Source organism: Miscanthus floridulus, chromosome 6, assembly GCF_019320115.1.
Source record: "Miscanthus floridulus cultivar M001 chromosome 6, ASM1932011v1, whole genome shotgun sequence".
Taxonomy (NCBI): domain Eukaryota; kingdom Viridiplantae; phylum Streptophyta; class Magnoliopsida; order Poales; family Poaceae; genus Miscanthus; species Miscanthus floridulus.
The window spans coordinates 104,548,998-104,561,999 of NC_089585.1; the positions used below are offsets into that span (position 1 = coordinate 104,548,998).

Genomic DNA, 13,002 nt, shown 5'->3' on the forward strand with positions numbered 1-13,002 from the left:
TTGTAACACAATGCGGGTGAAAAAAAAATCTAAGCTGTTGATTTCCAATCAGAGGGTCGAACATTCGGATGTTAGAGTGTTTTATTACTAGCCATTTTTTTTATCTTCCGTTCTAAAAAAATCAGAAAAAAAAAGATACAGAGAGAAAGAAGGAGAGGGTCTAGAGTGGAGAGGTGGTGAGACGTGGAGACGCCAGCGCAGTGACCCGTTCATGCAGCTCAGTGACACCACCACCGCGCGCCCCGCGCACGAAACCCCACCACAACAGCCAGAGTTGGGAAGCGGCCCCACCGGCGCGGCCGGAGCAAGTCTCGAGCGAGGAGCAGTGTGTCGCCGAAGCCTCCTTCCTTCTCCTTCCCCTTAAGCAGCAGCAGCCCCCCGTGGCCAAGGCCAAGAGAGCCGCCGCGCGCCCGCCCACACCCAGACCGAGAGCCAGCGCGCCGATCCGCTCCCGGTCGACGAGGTACGCCGCCGCTGCCCATCCTCGTCTTGCACAGAGTGCTCGCGCTCTTCCCTGCCATGTGCTAGCTTGTACGCGGCTGCTTGCGCTGGGGCCTGCGTTCTCGGGAAGTTCATACATAGCTGGGCCGCTGGGCCTGGGGATTGGGGATTGCTTCTGTTGCGGATTAGCGAGACTTGTGTAGAAGGTGATTGATTTGTTGTGCTCATATGGTTTTTTGATTGGGATGTAATGCCGCCTTCCTCTGGTGGAGCTATGAGTTTGATTTCTGCATTCCAAGCTTTTCTCAGTTCTCATTGAAGCGACCTGTTTGTTCTGAAATGTTTGAGACGAATTCGTCGATGGGGATCATAATAGAGGATTTGGGAAATACCCTACTCCGTGCCATGGTGATTTTGCTGCACAGAGTTTCAAGTGAGTGTTCCTTTTTCGGTCCCTGGCCTTGTTCGGTCCAATGACTTCTTCAAGTGAGTGTTCCTTTTTGGTGATTTCATCTTGCTCTTTGGACCTGCAACAAAATCACGTTTTCTTTGAATCGCTTGCCTTTGCGTTTTTGTTTTTTCTGAACTTTTTTTGATGCGCGCATAGACAATCATTACCCCTTTCTCTTTTTTCTGCAACTTTGACTTGATGACAAGAAAAAGCAAAAGCTCAATTTCAGTTTCTTTGCTCCCCAATACAAATTGATCCATCCATCTTATTACAATGATACAACTGAACCAACCGACAAACGTGGTGACCGTTTTCAGGGGCATCCTGCTGACCTGCTCTCGTCCTGAGCGCTTGGTGGAATCCAACCGCAACAGTTACCGCTCGACCGCCAAGCCATGGTGGAATCCAATGGCCACCGGAGCACCACCGCCCCCGCGGCCGTCGGGTTCTTCCGCGTCCCGGGCCTGTTCGTGAGGCTGAGCAGCAAGGGGGGAGTGAGCAATGCCGTGGACGCCGACTCGGTCTGGAGCCCGACCTCCCCTCTGGACTTCAAGCACCACCTCAGGTCCAGCCCGCCGAGGGTCGGCCTCGGCCTCGTCGACGCCCTCACCGCCGACGAGACCGGTGGTTCCATGCAGTTCGGGGGCAGGAGCTCGTTCCTCGACTCCATCAAGCCGTTCCTCGACCTGGCGCTGCCCAAGGCGGCGGCGGTGTGCGGGAACAAGGCTGCTGCTGCCCCTGCCTCGTCGGCCGACGTCGCCGCCGCAAGCCTGGACAAGGCAAACGAGTACGACGCCGACTGTGAGGAGTATACTTGCGTCATCTCGCGCGGGGCCAATCCGAGGACCACGCACATCCTGGCCGGCGAGACGGTGGAGGCGGTGCGCAAGCAGGGCGATGTAGGTGGCTGCAGGAAGGTGATTTTCAGCATCGAGCCATTGAGCGACCAGCAGCCGCCGTCGTCCACGTCCTCGTCGCCGGCGGCGGCAACCGCTAGCGTCGCGTCCGGCCGTTGCTGCTGCTGCATGAAGAGGCTGCAGGAGGACATGGACATCTTCATCTACCTGTGAGTTTTTTAGTTTTCACCATCCTTTTTTTTTTTACTTCTCGCTAGAGCTTGAATGCAGCAAGCAATACGTGTGCCGGTGTGCGACATGTTTTTTTCTAGCTGTTCAGTTCTTGAATTTTGACGGAACGTGTTGTGGGTGCAGGGGAGAGAAGGCTTTCTGCAGCAGCGAGTGCAGGAAGGGGTACATCGAGGAGGCGGCAGAGGAGCTCATGATTCTGGATCCTGCTCTAAATCTTTGATCAAGATTTGTTTGATGGTTGATGCTGTGGCAAAGTAGTAGTAGTAGTAGTAGTATAATATTGCCCGCAAGATTTTTCTTCTGCCTTCAATTTTAGGGACTACTGGGAGAATGAGGGAGGGAAAAACGAAGGAAGGGAAAAATAAATGGAAATGCCTCTCGTTCAAGTTTTTGCTGAAAGGAGAGGTCGGTTCCGGTTTGGCCAGTCAGTGCAACGGCCGAGCCAATTTTCGTGATTTGTTGAGCTCCATTTTGGCTGCTGTCAAACTAGTAGCTATTCGCATCAATCAATATATTACTGTTTTGTTAAAGGCCAGTTTGTGCCTTTTGTTCTCCATTTTTCCTTTTTATACTATTGCATTTTTTTTCTTGTTACTGATAATAAAATACTGCTATGCTCGCCGTAGAGCTCGTTTTACCCTACGATTTCTCATCATCATGCCTGCTGATTTGTTGTACTCCGTCAGTAAGGTCCTTGGTCGGACCCTTTTTAAACATAATTTAAGGCAGTAGTCGAAAAATACACAGCTTCAAGCAACCCCTTAAATTACAACTCAAGGCCTCGGGCTAAAAACATCTCTACCAGATTCAAAATAACTGACCATTTCTCTGGAATAAAAAGGAATATCTTTTTTTATAATAACTAGAGATTAAAGGTAAAAAAGAAAAAGCGTCAACAAACTTTCTTCTAAATAAATCCAACAGATCACCATTTCATTTCTTTTTCCTAATATTTTCTTTTCTCGATTGAGAAAATCAGTCTCAGAGAAAAAGAAACTAGAGATTTTTCTTGATCCAGAATGCTCCAGCGGCTTGTCGCGTCAAAGCCGTCAACACAAAATTTCACAGAGGACGACGGCAGGCTTGCCGCTGCCGGCCCGGGCTCCTCGCTCGGCCCGGCCGGATCAGCGTACCGTATGCTTGCCAGGCCGCGCGGCTATGGGCCTACTGTACTCCTATGGGCTGTGGCATGGAATCCAATGCTGGTAACTGGTACGGAGTAGTACTACGCAGTGATGTTGCTAAAAAAAAAAGTACTACGCAGTGATGGCCGATGGAAGAACTTGCGGCGTCTTTGCGTTGCAGATCGCACTATCGCACAGCACGTGCCTCACGGCGACCGCCCCCGAGTCCATCCATCCTCTTTCGGGAGACACTGACAGCTCTGGCACTCCGGCCGCCGGCGACATCCATTCCAAGAAGGATTCATCATTCATGTAGTGCCTTTTTTTTTTAATCTTTCCGAGATACTCCCTCCGTCCAACTATGAGATGAGACTCGTGCAAGTTAACTAGTTTACTAATTTTGAACAACAAAGTTTAAAATAAATAGTACTAAGGACATGTTTAGTTGGCCGGAAGCGGCGTCGCAAAAAAATACTGTAGCATACTGTAGCGTACCGTAACATTTCGTTTGTATTTGGTAATAATTGTCTAATCGTTGACTAATTAGGCTCAAAATGTTCGTCTCGCAAAGTACAACCAAACTGTGCAATTAGTTTTTGATTTCATCAACATTTAGTACTCCATGCATGTACCGCAAGTTTAATGTAACGGGAAATCTTCTTTTTACATAGTGTCAAAGTTTGGATTTTAGGGTGAACTAAACATGGCCTAACATTTATGTTTTCAACTAGGGTACTATATGATTCAAAAAAACCTAGGGGTACTATAAAAATATATTATATAATTAATTCGATAATAGTACTTATTTTGTATCACAAATGGTAATACTTTTTTTACTAACTTGGACTAAAGTTTAAATTGTTTGATTCCTCTAAAAGTAAAAATTATATCTTTTTGACGGAGGGCCTTTTGTCCATAAAAGAATATAACTCTAGCATAGTATCAAGTTAAATTATCTTGAGTTTGACTAACTATAAACAAAAAAATCAATATTTTTAATTCGTCATAAGTATCATTAGATTTGTTATGAGATAGATTTTCATACTATACTTATTTGGTGTCATAAACATTAATATTTTTTATCTATGTATTTAATCAAGCTTTAGACAAGTTAACAAAAAAATACACTGTCGATGCGGGACCCACAGGATACCCCGCAGGGTAGAAAAAAGATCTAGTCCAACTAGGATTCCTCTCATATAATCGTAGTAGTAGAACTATTAGGTAATCCTACTAGGAAATCTCATTATAAACCGACTAGGACTCTGGCCTCCTGACTATATAAAGGAGGGCAGGGCTCCTGAGAGGGGGAGAACAATTGTACAACACAACACAACACATTACAATCGATCCAACGCAAAGGCTAACGCCGACTGGACGTAAGGTTATTACTCGATCTACGATCGAGGGCCTGAACCAGGATAAATCGACTGTCTCTTGCGTTAACCATCGAGTTCAGCATACGCCGAAGTCCAAACATACTGCCCCGGGTACCCCCGTGGCAGGCTATCGGTGGTGAAACATCGACAGCTGGCGCGCCAGGTAGGAGATTTCGGTGACTTTGCTTCTGAGAGCTCGATGGACCTCGACAACATGATTTTCCCGACGGGATCAACTTTCATCTTCGGCTCATGGATCTGCGAGGCAGACAACAACGGCAAGCTTCAAAGCCATCTCCTCGAAGATTTAGATCATCTAAAAGAAGTTCCTATTCCAACGACTACAACAGATCAGCTCACCAGAAGATTCGCGCAGCTCATAGTATCCGAATCAAATCGGATTTCACGACCACTCGTATCCGATTCGAATTCAAGCTCCAAAGCGAAGTTTTATCAGAGTGTTTTCCAGAAACCGAGTTCTTTTTTGGCAAGATTCCGGAACACAACCCAAAACAACTCGGATTACCCCCAGAATTCTCTCAAGAAGTCGAGTTCTTCTCCATTTGGACTCGACAACATGGCAAGATCCTATCAAGGACATGTCGAAAGATTTTTCAATCCAAGATTCGGGATACCACTGATAGGAGCTCAGGAGGGCCTCATGCTAACGATAATATCGCGGGACTGTATCATCCACTGGCCGGATTCCGTTCCTGAAGGTAGCGGAACCCAACTAGTCGGCACGACAACAACAGCTATTTTACCTTACCAAGAAGGAGACTTGATCCACGACACCGAGGCATCCACTAAAGTTATCAGCAACTCCGACAGTATGAAAACTAACGCCAATAACAGAACGACTCATGCGCGAGAAGTGTTCATGGTTCGACGACCGCGGTCACCATTAAATCCCCCGGAAGCACCCGATGTTAGATCATCAGATGAATCAGAATCCAACATATCACCCTTTGCCCAGGGCTATGACGGAGAAACAGATAGTCAGAAACAAGCTAGAGAAAGAAAAAACAAGTTGAAGCAAGGGCGCCAACACCGTGCTAGGCAGCGCAGGGAAGCTTGGACCAGATACGAGTCAGAATTAGATGAGTACAACAGAAGAAAATCATAACGAGAAGTCGAAGGGAGACGCACGGTGAATACGCCTTACGATAAGATTCGAGAAGCATTAGAAAAACTCAGAGCAACTTCGCATCCTGGTGAGAAGTATGAACAGCTCCAGGACTTGCTTCGATCGACAATCCCGAGAACACATGAAGAGAAAGCTTGATCAAGACTACCCACCAGATCAACAACCCACCGGCAAGAAGATCAAAATCAAAGGAAATCCGCCTTTGAAAGACTTGGGCCGGGTGGAAGCCATGACGGAGGAAGTAGGAAGGAACATAATCAAGGCCACCGATTTGAACAACTAAGGAAGACTAGGAGCAGGGTTCCTACCCAGACAACCTCGCAAAATTGTTCCCATCAGAACGACAGTTGGCCAGAGGAAGGCGCCGAATCTGAATTCAAAGAAACCAAGGCTCACGACAGGTTCCCTTGTTTCGCGAACAGGCTCGCATTGGTACGATTACCTCACAAATTCAAACCATCTAATCACTCCAAGTATGATGGCAAGACCGAACCAAAGCAATGACTCAGAATATATTCACAATCGATTGAACTAGCCGGAGGAGACGACAATATCAAAGCCCTCTTCTTCCCCATGGCACTAGAGGCCATGCCCCTCCAATGGTTCGATAAACTAAATCCAGGATCTATCAGAAATTGGGAGGATTTGCAGAGAGCTTTTTGTGAGAATTTCGCAGGAATCATTACACACCCAATCACTCATGCAGAACTAAAAGGACTCAAGCAAAAGGGAGGTGAAAGTCTCAGAAACTATTATCGGCGATTCGGCGAACTACGAGCTCAAGTGCATGACATAACCGAACGAGAAGTAATTGAAGCTTTTTCTCACGGAATCATGGCCAGATGGCAATTTCAAGACTTCTGCAAAGAAAATCTGAGAAACAATGAAGAATTCAGACGTACAGTAGAAAAGATGATTACTGCAGAAGAAAAAACACGAGAGAGGTTCCCGGACAGAAACAACCAAGACAACCCGGACAGGCAAAATCAACAAAATAGCAGACATCAAGAAAGAAAATGTAGACCAGACAATACTGTGGCAATGGCCGACAAATCAAAGAAATTTCCCAAACCAAGAAGATATGATGACATTGAAAACATACGTTGCCCATTGCACCCTGGTGGGAGGCACACTATCGGAAATTGCTACACTTTCAATGATCGATACACAAGAAAAGATAGTAAGGAAAACACTAAAGAGGACAATCAGAAGAGAGAAGAAGACAACCACGAGGACAAAGAATTCCAAAAACCTAGGGGAACGGTAGCAGTGATTTTCTCAGGGGCTCCGGATTGCAGAAGCAAACATCAAGAAAAACTAGCACTGCGGACCATTATGACAGCAGAACCGGCTACACCAAGATACCTCAATTGGTCACAGTATCCTATCCAATTTACCAGAGAAGACCAATGGACTAGCGTGGGAAACGCAGGCCATTATCCATTGGTTCTGGATCCGACTATTGCTGGTATGACCGTCACCAAAGTACTAATCGATGGAGTAGCTAGGCTTAACATCATCTTTTCAGAAACTCTAAGGAAAATGGGGCTACAACTCGCCAGGATGATTACGCCAACAAGCACACCTTTTTATGGAATAGTACCCGGCAAAGCAGCCATGCCACTCGGACAAATTACTTTACCTGTTACCTTTGGAACTCCTTCAAACTACCGAATAGAGTTTATCAAATTTGAAGTCGCCAATTTCGATTCATCATATCATGCAATCCTCGGACGTCCAGCACTAGCCAAATTCATGACAATACCACATTACCCGTACTTACTACTTAAGATGCCAGGACCCAACGGTATCCTCTCCCTTCGAAGCAATTTAAAGCGCGCTTTTGACTGCGACGTTCAGGCGATCCAGATCACAGCTAAAGCGCAAGCCGACAATGGAAGAAAAGAAATAGCCGCAATCGCTGCAGAAACAAGCCAAGAAGAATTAGAAATACCGGCTAAAAAGCCCAGCATCATCGCACCACCAAAAGAAGCCGACGTCAAGCAAATCGACTTAGGCACAGGCGATACCTCCAAGACAGCAACTATCAGTGCTCACCTCTCGGCAAAATAGGAACTCGCGCTCACCAACTTTCTTCGGGACAACAAAGATATCTTCGCTTGGAAGCCAGCCAACATGCCAGGAGTCCCAAGGGAGTTGGCTGAGCATAGAATCGATGTTAACAAAAGCTCCAAACCTGTAAAACAACGGCTATGACGATTCTCACCCGACAAGAAGGCAGCAATTAAAAAGGAAATAACAAAACTAATGGCAGCCGGATTCATCAAGGAGATCCTACATCCAGATTGGCTAGCAAACCCGGTCCTTGTACAGAAGAAAAACACGGACGAGTGGCGTATGTGCGTCGATTACACAGATCTCAACAAATATTGCCCAAAAGATCCATTCGGGCTACCACGCATTGACCAGATAGTTGACTCGACAGCAGGATCTACGTTATTATCTTTTCTCGATTGCTATTCAGGACATCACCAGATCGATCTAAAAGAAGAAGACTAGAGCAAGACATCTTTCATCACCCCATTTGGTGCCTACTACTACAAGACCATGTCATTTGGACTAAAGAACGCTGGTGCCACGTACCAAAGAGCTATCCAGACTTGCCTCGGGAATCAAATCGGTGAAAATGTGGAGGCATACGTGGACGATGTGGTGGTAAAAACAAAGAACCCAGACACTCTAATTGAAGATTTAAAGCAAACCTTCGAAAACTTGAAGAAATGGAGATGGAAATTGAACCCAAATAAATGTGTATTTGGAGTTCCCTCAGGACAACTACTCGGATTTTTGGTCAGTCAGCGCGGAATCGAAGCCAGCACCAAGCAAATTCGAGCTATAACAGAAATGGGCCCACCTAGAAGTGTCAAAGATGTTCAGAAACTAACAGGATGCATGGCGGCCCTCAACCGTTTCATATCAAGACTCGGCGAAAAAGGGTTACCTTTCTTTAAACTACTAAAGAAAACAGACAAGTTCGAGTGGACAATGGAGGCCGACGAAGCTTTCAAAAAACTTAAAGAATACCTCACTTCATCACCTATCCTGGCACCTCCGAAGAAAGATGAAGATATGATGCTATATATCGCAGCAACTCCTACCGTAATCAGCACAGCAATAGTCATAGAAAGAGAAGAACAAGGGCACGTGTATAAAGTGCAGCGTCCAGTATACTACATCAGCGAAGTACTGTCAGAATCCAAAACCCGGTACCCGCATATACAAAAACTACTCTACGCCCTACTCATTACCTCACGGAAACTTCGCCACTATTTCGAAAGCCACAAGATTACCGTAGTGACAGATTTTTCACTCGGAGACATCCTACACAATAAAGACGCCACAGGGCGCATATCCAAATGGGCAGTTGAAATTGGAGCTCTTGACATCAATTTCACCCCACGGAAAGTAATCAAATCTCAAGCCCTCGCCGATTTCGTGGCCGAATGGACAGAGATTCAACAGCCCTTATCAGATACAATCCTCGACCACTGGAAGATGTACTTTGACGGATCACTCAAACTAGGCGGGGCCGGTGCAGGCGTTCTCCTCATTTCTCCAGAAGGAAAACAACTCAAGTACGTCCTTCAGATATTATGGCAAGCTACAAATAATGAAGCAGAATATGAAGCCCTCATCCACGGGCTACGAGTCGCGATTACCCTCGGAATAAAAAGACTACTCGTATACGACGATTCAGCAGTGGTCATCAACCAAGTCAACAAAGATTGGGACTGCACCAAAGAAAACATGGGTGCTTATTGTGCTCAAATACGGAAACTTGAAAAACACTTCCAAGGATTAGAAATTTTACACGTCCTACGCGATTTCAACATTACAGCAGATGTCCTTGCCAAGCTCGGATCAGACAGAGCAAAGGTTCCACCCGGCGTATTCATAGAAGAGCTATCAGTTCCCTCTATCAAACAACCCGGTGAAACAACACATGAAATTCAGGCTAAAGGCGTTCAGATCTTGATAATCAACACTTCATGGACCCAAGTTTTCATTGACTATATCAAAGAAAACAAATTACCAGCAGATAAGGTACAATCCACCCAAGTTGCTCGCAGAAGCAAAAACTACGTTCTAGTAGGAGATAAACTTTACAGAAGAGCAGCATCATTAGGAGTACTCCTAAAATGTGTCTCATTTAAAGAAGGTAAAGAGATCCTAGATGAAATACACTCAGGTTGCTGTGGAAATCATGCCGCTTCAAGGACACTAGTTGGCAAAGCATTTTGCACCGGATTCTACTGGCCAACCGCTTTGAAAGACGCAGAAGAGCTTGTCAGAAAATGCAAAAGTTGCCAAATGTTTGCAAGACAAGCCCATGTACCAGCTCACAATCTTATCTGCATCCCACCTGCTTGGCCTTTTTCCTGCTGGGGGCTAGATCAAGTAGGACCCCTGAAAAAAGCAAAAGGCGGCTTTGAGTACATCTTTGTAGCGATCGACAAGTTCACCAAGTGGATCGAATACAAACCACTCGTGAAATACAGCGCAACCAAAGCAGTCGAGTTCATCCAAGACATTACGCACCGCTTCGGCATGCCCAATCGAATCATCACAGATCTAGGCTCCCCTTTCACAGCTACAGAATTCAAGAGCTGGGCACAAGACTGTGGTTTCAGTATAGACTATGTGTCTGTTGCACATCCAGAGGCCAACGGACAAGTAGAAAGGGCTAATGAACTCATACTAGCTGGATTAAAGCCAAGATTATATAAAGAACTAGTGGACTATGGGTCCAAATGGATTGAAGAATTACCGAAAGTAGTATGGGGACTACGAACTCAAATAAGCAGAGCAACATGCTACTCACCTTTCTTCCTAGTTTATGGGTCAGAGGCCGTACTACCTGCCGACTTGATCTGGACATCCCCAAAGATAGAGTAATACGATGAAGGAGAAGCGGAACACACAAGAAGATTAGAACTCGACAGCTCAGAAGAAATCAGAGTAAACGCTACCCTCCAATCAGTCAGATACCTACAAGGTTTAAGATGGCATTACAACAAGAGCACCCAACCTCGATCACTACAAGTCGGAGACTTAGTACTAAGAAGGATACAAAAGACTGATGGACGACATAAGCTACTCAGTCCATAGGAAGGCCCGTTCATCATCATAAAAGTCACCGAACCAGGCACATACAAGTTAATGACCGAAGATGGAAAAGAAGTCAGCAATACATGGCACATCAGCCAGCTAAGAAGATTCTACGCGTAAAAACAACTCAAGAAGAAACAGATATGCAAGCCACAAGGGACCTACTTTCACAATCAACGAAAGACAATACTCTTCAACAACATATGTATTAGTTTATACTCATGATCAATAAAAGATGATATTCATCCACAGCATGTCTTGTCATGACTTCCAATGAGTTGTTTTTATGAAACAAAAAGCAAAATGGCTGAAAACATGCCTGAGCATTCCGGCCAAGAGCAAAATAGCTGAAAAAACGCTTGAGCCCGCCGATGAGGGTAGCTAAAAGCTAACACCTGAAACAAAAAGCAAAATGGCTGAAAACATGCCTCAGCATTCCGGCCGAGAGCAAAATAGCTAAAAAAACGCTTGAGCCCGCCGATGAGGGTAGCTAAAAGCTAACACCCGAAACAAAAAGCAAAATGGCTGAAAACATGCCTGAGCATTCCGGCCGAGAGCAAAATAGCTGAAAAAATGCTTGAGCCCGCCGATGAGGGTAGCTAAAAGCTAACACCCGAAACAAAAAGCAAAATGGCTGAAAACATGCCTGAGCATTCTGGCCGAGAGCAAAATAGCTAAAAAAACGCTTGAGCCCGCCGATGAGGGTAGCTAAAAGCTAACACCCGAAACAAAAAGCAAAATGGCTGAAAACATGCCTGAGCATTCCGGCCGAGAGCAAAATAGCTGAAAAAATGCTTGAGCCCGCCGATGAGGGTAGCTAAAAGCTAAACACCCAAAACAAAAAGCAAAATGGCTGAAAACATGCCTGAGCATCCCGGCCAAGAGCAAAATAGCTAAAAAACGCTTGAACTCGCCAATGAGGGTAGCTAAAAGCTAACAAAAAGCAAATTGGCTGAGTCGACCAAAATTTCAACTTCAAAAGACCCTCCAGCACTTCGTTCCGAAAAGCAAGAGGCTCGGGGGCTACATCCAGATAGGAATACTTTTTCCTTAGGAAAGCACAAGCGCCACTCAAGAAAGCACTCGGATGCCGAGTCATAGCACGGACAAAGCACTCGACGGATCACAAAGGAAAGAAGAAAAGAAAAGTACTCGACAAATCGAGGGGCCTCGTCAGAATAACGCATAGAGTTGTCTTACGGAGCAGAGATGGGAACAAGACAAGGTACTCAGCAAGTCAAGTAACTTCAACCACACCCAGGCAAAGAATACATCGACAAAGATAAAGAATCTTCATTTAAAAAGAAGTGTAATATTACAAGAGGACGCTCAGTCGAGTCAGGCGTTGTCATCAGAAAGGGAAATATCAATATTTAGACTATCTACAACCCTACTGGCTAGATCTTCAACCTCGGGCTCCATCCTTTCAACGGCGTCAAGATATTCTTGGCTTTCAGCTTCTTCTGCTATCTTGGAGAGAGGCGCTTCTGGAGCAAGGACCCGGACCTGGGCCAGCACATTCTTGGTACATACTTGGGCACACCTCTTCGTGAACTCTTGGAAACGAGTCGGAATCCAGGGAATGAACTACGCCCAAGATTGCCCGTCATCCGCTGGAGTCTGGAGGACATCGGCCACCGAACAAAAAGATTTCCACAAGGCATTCCAATTCTCGGTAGCCGTCGCCAGCTTCCCGGACAAGCCTTCAATGGTTTTTTAGGCCTGCACAAGATCTCTATCAGCTCCACGCCTAATCAGCCTAGCAAGGGTGAGTTCTTCCTCAGCATGAGTATTTACCTCCTCAGCTCTATTATGACTAGAACGAACAAGGGCCTTCATTTCATCAATACTCTCCGAGAGCTTCTGCTTCTCAACTCGGAGAGCTAGACAGAACACCCAAGAACAAGTCAGCAGAAAAAGAAGTCAAAATACAAGAAGAAACAGGCAGAACCCGCGGCACCTTTGCATTCATTCTTCGCAGACTCCACCGCAGTATCTCTCTGTTTCTCCGTCTCCACTACCCGGGCGCGAAGGGCTTTCTCCTCCTTTTGGTGCAATTAACGCTCCATCTCCAACTCAACCCGGAGAAGGTCAAGATCGGCTTTCAGAGCGTCCACCTCCGAAGACAACTTCCTCTCATTTTCAGATGAGAAAAAGAAGCCAGAATGATCACGAGAAAAAGACTGGGCAAAAAGAAGCAAAGAGAAACAAAGCGTAAGGATAGAAGAAAAAATAAGCATGC

General features: G+C 45.9%; 1 protein-coding gene across 3 annotated transcripts; it reads left to right on the top strand.

Moving 5' to 3' along the window:
- Positions 1 to 218: 218 nt before the first annotated feature.
- On the top strand, positions 219 to 2,534 carry LOC136458886 (FCS-Like Zinc finger 8-like). 3 transcript variants are annotated; one of them, XM_066458792.1, is made up of 3 exons: positions 219 to 463; positions 1,210 to 1,958; positions 2,104 to 2,533. In XM_066458792.1, the coding sequence occupies exons 2-3, from the start codon at positions 1,288 to 1,290 to the stop codon at positions 2,198 to 2,200; spliced, it is 768 nt and encodes a 255-aa protein (XP_066314889.1). In that variant the 5' UTR covers positions 219 to 463; positions 1,210 to 1,287; the 3' UTR covers positions 2,201 to 2,533. The 3 variants fall into 3 exon arrangements, with proteins under 3 accessions (XP_066314889.1, XP_066314890.1, XP_066314891.1); XM_066458793.1 differs by lacking the exon at positions 219 to 463 and adding an exon at positions 475 to 647 and having other exon boundaries at positions 2,104 to 2,534; XM_066458794.1 differs by lacking the exon at positions 219 to 463 and adding an exon at positions 655 to 874 and having other exon boundaries at positions 2,104 to 2,534.
- The last annotated feature ends 10,468 nt before the right edge of the window (positions 2,535 to 13,002 follow it).

Excerpts from the sequence above, each read along its gene's own strand:
- LOC136458886 (XM_066458792.1), top strand. The coding sequence starts at position 1,288 with ATGGTGGAATCCAATGGCCACCGGAGCACCACCGCCCCCGCGGCCGTC. Across the intron at positions 1,959-2,103 it reads ATGGACATCTTCATCTACCT|GGGAGAGAAGGCTTTCTGCA; the intron begins GTGAGTTTTTTA and ends TTGTGGGTGCAG.